A 13,187-nucleotide genomic window follows, 5' to 3' on the forward strand; every position below is an offset into this window, starting at 1 on the left:
TGTTGTATTGCTTTCATTATAAAAGCTACATATCCTAAGGAGGGTGAGGATCCGAATTTTTGCGAAAAAAAAATATTATCTCGCAAGCCGTTATACTTACTGAGCTGAAATTCTGTGTATTAACTCTTTATTGAAAATAAACAAAATGTGTCCTAGCATATTTTCAAATTCTCCTTTATGGAGGGGAGCACTTTCTATATATGGAAAATTGGTAGTGAGTTGGTTTGTAAAAATGATCGAAAACGATCGATGTTATTTAAGAAAAAAAAATCAAAAACAAAAAATTACAGTGCTTGGCTTCATATATCCATTGCTTTCTACTATAATAATTGCTGAAGCTTATGTTTATTATATGGAGCGCTTACAGCACAGGGCAATCAACCCATAAAGTTGTGAGAAAAATAGGCTTAAAATTTGTACTGTAAGCTTAATTACACGGAACTTTTAAGTTTGGATTGTACGCATAATTGTATGGAAAATTTTACACCTTTTATTTTCCATTAGGGATGCGCACGAGACAAGATTTGAGACTGTCTCGACTCGAAAATGTGCTGTAAAAGTGATGCCTCGACTCGAAAAATATATATTTTTCTATTGGAAGAGCTGTGTCTCGACTCGAATTTTGTCAGGAAAATTCTGTCTCGACTCGACTCGAACGCATCCCTATTTTCCATTACCTTGGTCTACTTACTTTGATTTGGAACTTTGAAATTTCATCCTTTTTTCCACTGAAAAGTATTGATAATTCAACAAGGAAATAATTATACTATGATAATTTAATTGAAATTCATCGTAATTTGGCACATGGCAAACAGCAGTGTGGTAATTGAAGGGGAAGAAGGAGAGAAATTCCCATTCACCTCTGAACACTTTCCAGGAACCACGTTCTCTTTCGCTTTTTGGACGGGAGAGGGAACTTCGTAATGGCATCAAACCTTCATGTGTAATTACAAAAATTAAATTTATAAACAAATAAGAATTCTTCAGTTCATCAGGCTTTAATTGATAATTTATTCACAACATAACCTATCGAAGGCGTGGTAGATGAAGTTTCTGTTCTCCATGAGTCGACATTGCCAACTGACATGGTCGATATGGAAAAGATGTTGTATGGTGATAAAGAGATGATACTTCTTGCTGAGTATTTCAAAACTGACCAAGGAAAGTCGTTATCAGACTTAAGTCTAACAAGCAGATTGAAGTTGAGAAGTTGCAGAAATCGGGTAGAAGTATTATCAATTTCCACGACAGAGTTCGAACGGGGACTTCTCCTTATGAATTTACAGATGACTGATATTAGAAATAGACTAAGTGGTCAAAGATTATCTAACTTGTTGTTCATCAATGTTAATGGCCCACCGCTAGACAAGCTCAAAGTAGACGAGCTATTTATTTCTTGGCTGAAGGATGGACACCATTCCGCTCCGGATGATTTACCACGAAAATGTTACCAACAGGAAATAAACCCGATTTCAGGTTTGTTTTAAAGTGGAAAATTACGAGCTATAGAAAATGTATATGCCTACTTGTATTACTAATGGCTTATTTGTGCTATTCAACTTTGAACCTATTTTTTAGTAAGTCTCTTCTTTGCTTTAGGTAAACTACTTTGAATAAATATTCATAATAACTGAATTATGCATATTTGTATCTTAAATTTAACGTGGTGTTCAGTGATTACAAAAATTACAATCATGAGCATACTTTATGGAGATTCTCTCACATAGGGTACCCGAGCACCTTTATACATTATGAAAAACTGATTTTTCAAGTCTTTTCTGAGAAAAATACTGTGAACTGAGAAACCATAACCTTTTCCATATTGTACAGGGGTATTTTCCTGCGAATAGAATTTTCTTTTGCAATGCGTTCAGAAATTAACACTTGCAAGAATACTCTCTTAGTGCAAGTATATTTTACGCACACACTAATTTCCCCTCACCTCGAACTGTTTCAATTTCCTCACTGACAAACACTTTACCATTTTATATCATGAAGATCAGATCCACCATTATTCTGACAGAGCGGTGCTTGAGCGATTGACTAGAAATTCAAACTCCGATTAGTGACAATTTCACAGTCATGTTTTATTACAAGTGTAAACTCTTTAGTCAGTACAGAAGAGGCCGTGAATCGTGTTCAGAGTTGATGACGATAGATTTTGGTGAGTGAGAATAGGTCACAGTGGATGAGTGGTTCATGGTGGGTGGTGGGTCACGGTGGGTGGTGGGTCAGAGTGGGTCAGAGTGGGTCACCGTGGGTGGTGGTCATGGTGGGTCACAGTGGGTCACGTGGATGGTGGGTCACGGTGGGTGGTGGGTCAGAGTGGGTCACAGTGGGTGGTGGGTCATGGTGGGTCAAGTGGGTCACAGTGGGTGGTGGGTCAGAGTGGGTTACGATGGGTGGTGGGTCAGTGGGCCGTGGGTCACGGTGGGTAGTGGGTCGTGGGTCAAGTTCTCATTGACCCACGCCAACTCTGGCATTAATCATCGTCTCCTTTACAATACCGAGGCCGCGGTGGCTGTGGTAGAGCATTCACCTCTGGTGCTTGGGGTCCCGAGTTCAAACCCTGCTCCGGCCAAGTGAACTTTGTGGTGGACAAACACCGTGTGCGTGTGTTTTCTCGGGTTCTCCCGTTTCCTCCCACTTATTCATTCCACCATTTCATTCATTTCTCATCATCACCGTCTCCTTTAGCCTAAGCGGCATAAGCGTGGGACGTAAAACTCAAAAATTTCATTCCATTTACTTTACTTTACCCTACCGGACATAATCGTGGGACTATAAACTAAAAGAATTCATTTCATTTTCAATAGCAGATGTGTAGTGAGGCTATCCTGGTCGAAAAGCATGGACTTTGTTTCTTATTTAAAACTTAAAGTGGAGATTTCTCATATTCCCATTATCTCGTAACCCTGGATGGAGAGGTTAGAATGTTCACATGAATACTTTGAAATTTGATGAAGGAAAGAGAACGTACATTATACTACCTGTAACATTGGTAATTTTAATCATAATTGCGCCTCTTTAGGACGTTTTAATACGTATAAAGTTTTTACACTTCCCTCTCTTATCTCACTTGTGAAGAAGCTATTCTCATTCTGATACATGACTAGTAACTTAACTGGATATTATAGGCGTTATATCTCTTTCTCTCACTCCTCTCTCTACATCATGTCTGGTGATAACTTTTCTGAAAAATAGGCTGAGGACGTAATTTTTAAGGTGTATTAGTTATTGCACAGTGAAAATATATTGGTAAGAATTACACACACACACACACACACACACACACACACACATATATATATATATATATATATATATATATATATATATATATATATATATATATATATATATATATATATATATATATATATATATATATATATATATATATATATATATATCTCTGTTGGTCCAAAGACTATCCTAAAAAATCCTGCGAAAAACCATTGTGCAGAGGGAACTGAATGATTTCGAAATCAAAAATATGCGCTATGCTTTCTGCCACGCAAATTCATTTGTTACTTACATCTTTAAGTATGAAATCACATTTGATATAAGAAAAATCTGACTTGTAACACTTTAAGATCTGCTCACAACATATTTCCATAAAACAGGCTGTAAACGCAAGGGAGGATTTGTCGTTGTTTGTGGGTATAGCGTTATGTGCTCAAGATTTTCCCCTGAACCTGCTGGTGTATCCATATAGTCATGAGATTTCTCTAAGTGGAAGTAAATATCTTTGCTTCCCAAGATCAATTATGGAGTTATCACTATACTGGGAATGCATTTACGTTTATATTATTTAACATAAGAGAGTAACGGTAAATTCAGAATTCTAATGAGGAGGGCAAAATACTCACGTTGTAACGAACACACCAGTGAACACACAGTAGCGTTGTAACGAACACACAACAACACAAAAAAAACACATATTTTGTACTAATAACATAGCTAATAAAACTATGATATTACCAAAAATTCTTTTCTTGAGTCTGTAACAGTGATGGGCTCCCTTGTTTCTTCTGTATTTGACTCTGTGTTATCATTAGCCTGAGATCCTGATTGGGAAGGTGAATCAACTTCCTCCATGACAGATTAGGATACACGCTGCTTTGTTGTTTTACCTTCCAGTCCCTGTTATCTGAAAATATATATATATATATATATATAACGACTTAAACGCAAGAGCAAATAGAAGATTCTGTCAACGATTTTTAATAAAAACTTGGAAAGTAGAGAAATAATTTTCAGTACTATATACACATAAATTGCAATTACTTATAGTGATGAGCGCAAGAGTCTTGGTCTTGCAGTTTTTGCAAGAGTCTTGCATGCAAGACCAAGACCAAGACCAGGAATCCCGATGCAAGACCAAGACCAAGACCAAGGGTTGCAAGACCAAGACCAAGACCATACCTGCAAGACCAAGACTCTTGCGCAAGAGTCTTGCATAAGTACCTCTACTACTTGATTTTTTTTAAGAATGTAAAAAGGAAGGGGAAAAATTCATGTCTTGGCTCCAGTAAAAATACCGCTGGAGTGAATGTGTTCCCAGTAGTTTATGCAATCTGCGTGAGTCGATCTGCCTCTTAGCACAGTATGTCATTTTTCTGAATCGGTTGTTCACGAGACGACCGAGAGCATTGTTCTATGAATTGTTATAAGGTATAAAAACTTGAGTGCAGGGCCTAAAATTCAACGAAATCACAGCTCCACACTGGTAAAAATTTTATATAGTATAGAAAAACTAGTTTAGTCAGCATTTGTTTAGACATACGAGTATAATCAGTGTTCTGTCCAGTACATCATGTTTACCTGCGACCAAAAAATTATTATTATTATTATTATTATTATTATTATTATTATTATTATTATTATTATTATTATTTAGGAAAATTTTGGCATCCAGAGCAAACAAAATTAAGGGCGCATTAGGATACATATTTAATTGTATTGTATTAAACCATAAAATATAGGGAACAAACCGGTAAGAAAAATAGTCACACTGGAAGAAAAAAGACTTTTTCTTACATAAGAATTTCACTGCCATTTTTCCGTGATCATCACGCTGTCTCAGTCTGTTTTCTGCCGAGGCAAATACACCGTTATACCAGAGCTGTTCCTTTGACTTCTTACCAACTTCAAAACTCCTTTCCTTTCTGGTCAGCCATTTCATAACAGCAGGGGTTGGGCTAAAATCTTGCAACAGGCCCATATTTATATTAACGAAAGGTAATTTTTCACAGTAGTGGGAGCTAAAGACAGTCTATTATCTGTTTTCAGATGGTTTCGAAGCAACAACTCGGGCTAGACTTGTTGACAGAGCATGAAATAACTGATTTCCACAGATTTTCATAAGAAGGCTTTTAGCGTCCAGCCCTTTCAACATAATGCACGATGATGCCTCTCTATATTGCATTGCGAACTGCAAAAGATCTGTATCAAGACAAATAACTTCGTGGCATTCTCTTAAGGTATCATATGTTACATCCTTTTGCAAAACACGCAAAGGCTCCAAAGCAACAATACTGTATTCATACAGCAAACGCTGACTAACAAAGTTAATTATGGAATCCAGGACTTCGTAGCGTACTACAGTAAAATCTCTTTTCTCACTGACATATTTGTTATGGGATTTATTGCAACGTGTGTTACGATGAAGTTGAGTAACATGCAATGAGTACTGTATTTCTCCTTGACGTTGTCTTGCACACGTTCGTTTAAAAACGTTTCTTCCCACCCGCCTAACAAAGGTTTCTCTTTCATACTCTCCAATTGTGCTATAGCTCTATTTTTATTTTTATTATGTCCAAAGAAACATTTCATCACTCTCAAACATCTGCTGGCAGTTCTTGAAAAAATATAGAGCGTCTGTCAGAAGACACAGAAGATGAAGGCGTTCTACTTCTATCCATTTGCGCAGATGACCATTGGCTTCATTACATGGCTTTCCGTTTACAAGTAAAGACAGCTTGGATACCAATTTTTTAGGAGAGTAGTGAGCATACTGAATGAAAATTTTGTCCACCTGACGTCAAAATATTCTGGGTAGTGCAAAACTCGTAAGTTATTTTCTGAACCTACCATCGTTAAACCTTTCTTTCGCTGCCCTGAAGAGTGATGGAAAGCACACAGTCCAGATGCTGCTTGTATGAGAGATGAAACTTCTTGGACATTTTTGGTGACATCTTTCCATGCTAAATTAATGCGATGGCCAGCACACCAAATTTTCAACAGAGGCAACGTTTCACCAGAAGCACTCTTTCATCAGTTAACAATTTCCACATTCCTTTGTGTTCTCCTGTATTCATGTTTTCACTATCAGTAACTATCGAAGTCACTCTGGGAAACATTACTCTTTCTACTGATTTTCGTAACGCTGTCTTCGGCTAAATTTTTGGCGGTTATTGATGTATGTTATCTCTGGTAGTACATATTTCTATAACGGGTTCAAAGGCTCGTGTAATTTTTATCTACAAAACAACACATTTCATTATATCGGAAAAGTGTAATGTCCTATTGAAACAATAGATAAACGTGCAGTTAGTTGCATATTTTAAAACTATATGAATACAACCGGAAACGTTTGAAAACTAAATACAGTGAAACCTCTACTAATGGACACCTCTATAAAGCGGACACCTCCCATAACGGACATATTTTGTAATCCCCAAACACCGTAATAGAAAAAAACATATTGGCAAACCTCTCTAAAGCGGACACTCTCTAGTACGGACACGGACAGTCTTTCTTGTTTTTTATAGGTATTATTTACCTCCGTATTACGGACACTTTCTCTACAAACAGGTTGGAAAGGGCAGTAAAAATACACTTTTAGTAATTTATATGTATGTCACCAAGGAAGAACATGTGGGTGTGACATTTTGCCTCAACTGTCTGTTCAGCAACCCAGAAAAAGGGTCTCTGTTTCATAAAACCCTTATATCCTTTCCTTGCCCCTATATCCACTCCCACCCAACCTGCTTCAGAAACAAAACTGATTGACAGTTGCCCACTGTTTCGAATGACACATCATTCTACTGTCCTGCTGGAATCTCTAACCAAACAGAAGACAAGTTTGGTATTTTTGACCCCGGGTACGCATATTGTTTTTTAAAAAAAAGTCATTACTGGACTGCAATTAACTCACAAATTAAAGCAATACACCGAAAACGTGGTAAGTAGCGATAAGTGTAAAGTGCAGAGACTTATAACATCTTATTCCCATGTTGTGCCTCGAATTGGATGGCGCAAGATAATGCAGGTGCAGTAACATTTTGATAATATTCATAAATACGTGATTCATGCAAAAATATTCTTTTTTCTAATTGCATATTACCTTGTTTCTTAATTTACGTAAGAAAATATTGAAACCTCTCTAAGGCGGACACCTCTCTATAGCGGACAATTTTTGATTCCCCACGGCTGTCCGCTTTAGAGAGGTTTCACTGTATAGTTAAAAAGTTCCTTCACCTCAAAATTGGCAATGGTTTTCCCTGCCATCTAGGAGACAACTATACGTATTAACTCTAGCTTAATGTCATATACTGGCAGTTATATGGAATTGAGTAACCTCCCATTGCATAATGAATGTATTGAATCAGTAACATTTAGTTTGACACACTAAAAGCGTTTATATGTATAATCCGAGAAAAGTAAGGTACTCACATTAATACCACTCCACACTTTAAGAATTATAGTTCCACACTCCTTTCCTACAGTTCCACAAAGTATGGAGTACTCCACTCAATTTTAGGTCCTGCTTGAGTGTCTGATTACTTTGGTCATCATTACGACGGCCCATGATTGGATCTGGGAAATCGTACGAAGAGTAATTGTGTCCATAGAAAGCGGATAAGCGAAAAGTAAACTGAAACATGCTATGGACGCAGTGCCTCAGTGGTCGCTGGTCTAGTGGCTAGCACATGCACCTTTTGTGTACGCGGTCCCGGTGGGAGAGCCTTTGGAATTTTAATTGTCCACGATGTTTCTGTGTTCGTGTCCCTGTCGTTCTAGTTTACTGGTAAAGCGAGTTAAATTAGTACAAAGCGAGTAAAATTAAGTAGAAATTAGTAAGATAAGCAAGTTAATGAGGCACGTTTGATGATTCAGTTAACTTTTAAAAAATGGTAGAACGTTCACTTCTGGTGTAAGCGGTTCCTGGTTCGATCCCAGCTTGCGTCATATGAGTTTTTCGGTGGACAAAAGTCGTGTGCGTGAGTTTTCTCGGGGTTTTCCCGTTTAATTATACTTTCTTCACTCCACCATTTCATTCATTTCTCATCATCATCGTCTACCTTAGTGACGGCATACACGTGGGACGTTAAACTAGATATTTCATTTCATTTCAAAACGTATTAATAATGTTCTTCCACAACTAAATAGAAATATAGTATTGAACATCAGTAATTCCGTACACCATACGTGTCGACTACATGGGTATGGCCTTGGCTCCGAGGCTCAAGCATCAGTTGGAAATTTTTAATGTGTGCTCATAAAATTAATATCTAAATAACATTTTCATGACATTAACAAAATTTAGTGCATGTGACCGCAATCTTCATTTCATGGGCGGATGCTTGTACGTTGAATAACTGTTTATCAATATAATTTTTTGCCTCCTTGGGTATACGACACATCAAGGATTAGACAAGGTGATATAACATTAGACAACAATAAATAATCCATATTCTCAAATGAAAGTGATTTTTTGTATTTTTAAGGCATATGCAGTTGAGTCGTTTTCAGTTTTCACTCAAATTATTCTAAAATATTATAATCATTATTATTTTATAATCATTATATAGGTTTCATTATAATCATTATTATTTTAATTTTCTCTCTTTCTGTTTTTGGCCAATATTGCTAAACATATCATCATCATAACTTTTCTGCTATTATTGGCAGGTCACTTGCTGCAACTGAAAAGCTTCGATCTACGGTGGCCCTCAGCTAGTCTCTTCGTCTTGAAATAGCAATTTCATTTTAATACTTTCCTTCAACTACAGTCTCCTCTCCTTCCTCTTTTTCCTTCCACCATACATTCCAGCACGTTCCTCATAAAACAGTTCCTCCTCAGCCAATGTCCCAACCAGTTCCTCTTCCTCCTCTCAATTACATATAAAATTCTTCTTTTCTCCCCTACTGCTAATATTTCTAATACCTTCTCATTCGTTTTCCGTTCAACTCAGCTAATTCTCTCATTTTTCTCCATACCCACGTTTCGAAAACCTCCATTTTTAAAAAAATATCTTTCGCGTAATGTCCATGTTTATGCCCAATATAGTACATATTAGAATCATTAAAAGTTTCAAATTTCAACGTTTAGTTGGAAGTTTGTTCAATACAAAGATTAACTAATCGTGGTTGAAAAGAAAAAAAAATCTGATGCCTTTAGAGTGTAAAAGTAATTTTGCTATTCATGGTATTTCAGTAGTCTATGCTGTCTTGATTTTCTTCCATGCGCCTCAGGGGTAGCCTCCCCAGTTTGGGAACCAGTGGAGAATAGGATCTGTTAAAATATAAAAAGATTCCGGACGTAGTGATTTATCTTATTAGTAGTGAAGCGTGGTCACTCATTGAAGAAACATAAAGGTCATCGCCTATGTTGTACACTATCATCATACTTACACGAAAGTAAACTATATTACATTTAGAAACATACATTGTATTTCCGTTACTATTGACGCATTGTAAAATGTATTATCCCTTATATCCAGAGTAAAATTTACATATGAAAATCATAAGATTTCTTAAAAGCAAGACTTGCAAGATTCTTGCATGCAAGACCAAGACTGGGTGTGCAAGACCAAGACCGAGACCAAGACCAAGGATTCCAGTGCAAGACCAAGACCAAGACTGGGTGTGCAAGACCAAGACCACCCTGGTCTTGGTCTTGGTCTTGCATTTGCTCATCACTAATTACTTAGTTTCGCTGAAAGAGAGGCTAATTTTTATTTTAGCAACCGTCAATGAGATATATTGTTCTTCAATTTGATATAATAGCAATTGCCAATTTAAGGTCCTATGCAACCACACAAAACATATTTTTCCTTGGAGAAAGTGTGATAATCTCAAGTTATATTTTCATCTGAAAATGTAATTTGGTGGCGTAAGGCTCATATTAAAAAAAAATCTCCTGTCGGGAAGTAAAAACATAAATTCATACACAATATTATTATTCGATATTCACTATGTTCACACTTCTATTTAGAAGTGTGGGGGCTCAGTGGTAGAGCGTTCACCTCTGGTGCTTGGGGTCCCGGGTTCGATCCCAGCCCCCGCCAAGTGAACTCTCGTGGGTTTTATCGGGGTTCTCCCGTTTCCTCCCACTTTCTTCATTCTACCATTTCATTCATTACTCATCATCACCTTCTCCTTTAGCCTAACCGGCATAATCGTGGGACGTAAAACCCAAAGATTTCATTTCTATCTAGAAGTGAGAATGATTTTAATGATATTTAATATCGTAACATGAGTAATCTTAAAAAATGATACAAAAGTATCAGATCGTTCAACTAAGAAGCGAATTGATCCGAATGAATCATTTACCAGTTATGAGTTACCAGTAAGTAATCTCTTTTAGTAGTATTCGAAGTCAATGTGCAAAAACGGGAAAGCATAATATAAATTTTGATCAGTTCCGTGCCGTGGGGAGGATGAGTGGGGCGACGGACCTGGGCGCCGCAGTAAGAGGGCAAATATTCGGGATTAAAATGCATGTGCGCATATATAAAATGGAAGGAAAAAAGTATTAAAAAGTGCTAAAATCAAGAAAAAGCATGGTTTATTTCTGAAAATTTTCGCACGCTTCGCGCCAAACATGGTGGCACTTTACGGCTGCTTTGTCGACCTCACTCATATGTACGGGGGCGCCATCGTATATTCTCTTCCCTGGCGCTGATTCTCCATGGTACGCCACTGATTTTGAATTACCACTTAAGTACCTAGAGGAAACCTTGTTTCTTTTATGGCGATTGTTCTGAAGGACCGGAATTTATTCGTCTCATTAGCTTATATGGCTGAAATCTCACATTGTTGTCTTAACTCATGTCCTCTATACGGTAGGTTTTCTGTTAATCAAGAAAATCTCATTTCTCTCCTGGAATTATTACAAACTCCTAGAAGCGCCATTTTAGATGCCTGGTGTCTCATAGTAGCTAATAAGTAATTAATTTCAAATACAAGATGTGTTTTTGATGAATGTTTATTATTTCTTACAACATTTTAGAGGACTTCTCCATCATGACTATAATTTCTTGGTATATGTATAGACAGACAATTAACCTGGGAACAACATGTCAAATATGTATGTACAAAGCTCTGCCGAGTGCTCTTTATATTAAGAAAACTGAAAGATACAGTTCCCTATGAGTATACGAGGAATTCATACATTGCTTTCTTTTCATAGCATAATTGAATATGGGATTTTGCTTTGGGATAACAGTAGTCAGTATGAGTCCTAGTTTTGTAAAAAAAAGCCATCCGGATTATTGTTGGAACACATGATAAAGAACACTGTAAACCACTATTTTATCAGGCTTAAGATAATGACAGTAGTTTATATATATATATGGACCTGTGGGCAAAAGTGCATAGTTTCAGAGCTAGGGCTGTCCAAAATTGCGAAAAAGGCAAATTTCAAGAGGCTCTATTTCGAATTCCAGAAACTTTATATGGTGGTCCTTATCAGCGTAAATGAAGCCACGCATACACATCCAAAAATGCATATTTCATCAATTTTCAATAGATGTACAGGGTATTTCCTGCAGTGTGTAATTCTCAGATATGCTCTCAATGGAGTTTTCAGATCCTGATTTCAAGGAGGATACAAAGTAGGTAGGAGGTAAGCCTTGACAACAATGAACATCCAAGGCTTCGTAGGGAAGTCGGAAGTGTTAGGAACCAGCAGCTTCATGTTTTTTTTAGTGTTCAGAAGAACGTGTGATGCGATGTATTTCGTCACGGTATATTTCACGTTTTCTTCACTCATAACCGTGAAAGAAAACATCGCCGCATGCGTTTTCTCGAGTACGAGAGATCATCCTGCTGACAATCCTTAACACTTGCGACACCGCACTAAAGAATTCCACGTTCACTGCTATCAACTCTTATCGTTTGCCTACTTTGGACCAACCATAAAGTTAGAGCATATCTCAAAATTCGGTTGATGGCATGTCTGGGAATTTCACCCTGGAAGGAATACTCTGTACACCCATTGAACATTAATGAAATGTGCATTTTTGGACTGTGTATGCATAAATTCTTTTACGCTGATAAGAACCACCATCTACAGTTTCTCGAATTCGAAATAGGGCCTCTTTAACTTTGTTTTTTTCGCGATTTTTGGACAGCCCTAGCTCTGAAACTACGCACTTTTGCCCACAGGTCCATATGAACTTTTTCTCTTATTTTGAGCGATGAATCACCTCTTACAGCTTGTCGGTATAGTTCATTAACACCCGATATATATATATATATATATATATATATATATATATATATATATATATATAAGTGCTACTTTTCACTACGCTAAACCTTGCAAATATGGCACTTACACTGTTAAAAATAATTTCTTAAATTTGAGAAACCGTTTCTTATCTGTGCGACGAGACAATATTTTCTTAGAAATGAGATTTGGTAATTCACATTCATAAGGAAAGTAACAGTACATTTTCTCGTTTCGCTTTACACAACCTTATCTACTTTTCTATATTTCTCCTTAATGAGAGTTTCAAACTCTTGTTTCTAAGAAAAGATATTCTTGGTGCACAGATAAGAAACAGTTTCTCAGATTTTTTTTTTTTTAATTAACATTGTAGGGATGAATTGCATACATATGATACTAGATGGAGTAAGAAAATTGATATCCCATTACTAGACTATCGAAGATCAAAAACAGTTATTTAGTTATAGGAGAGAAACTGCTTAATAAACTAACATCCTCCATAGGGATGCGCACGAGTCGAGTCGAGTCGAGATTTAAGCCTGTCTCGACTCGTCTCGAGAAAATGTTGTCTCGACTCGTGTCTCGACTCGAAAATATGTTGCTGTCTCGATTCGACAGTTTCTGTCTCGACTCGACTCGAATTCGAGTCTAGACGTCTCGAAATTCGAGTCGAAACAAAATATACGAGTTAAAATATACACACGCATCAGCCAGACCGTTATGA

General features: G+C 37.0%; 1 protein-coding gene across 1 annotated transcript in view; it reads right to left on the minus strand.

Annotated features, from left to right (window-relative positions):
* Window positions 1–13,187, minus strand: part of LOC145674543 (uncharacterized) — a 153,233-nt gene that overhangs the window by 32,424 nt on the left and 107,622 nt on the right. The window contains exon 3 of the mRNA XM_081744710.1: window positions 3,985–4,153. Within this exon, the coding sequence (XP_081600836.1) occupies window positions 3,985–4,101 (117 nt within the window). The 5' untranslated portion in view covers window positions 4,102–4,153. The remainder of the gene's footprint in view (window positions 1–3,984; window positions 4,154–13,187) is intronic.

The sequence above is a fragment of the Thermobia domestica genome, chromosome 17 (genome assembly GCF_964235325.1).
Source record: "Thermobia domestica chromosome 17, izTheDome1.hap1.1, whole genome shotgun sequence".
Classification (NCBI taxonomy): domain Eukaryota; kingdom Metazoa; phylum Arthropoda; class Insecta; order Zygentoma; family Lepismatidae; genus Thermobia; species Thermobia domestica.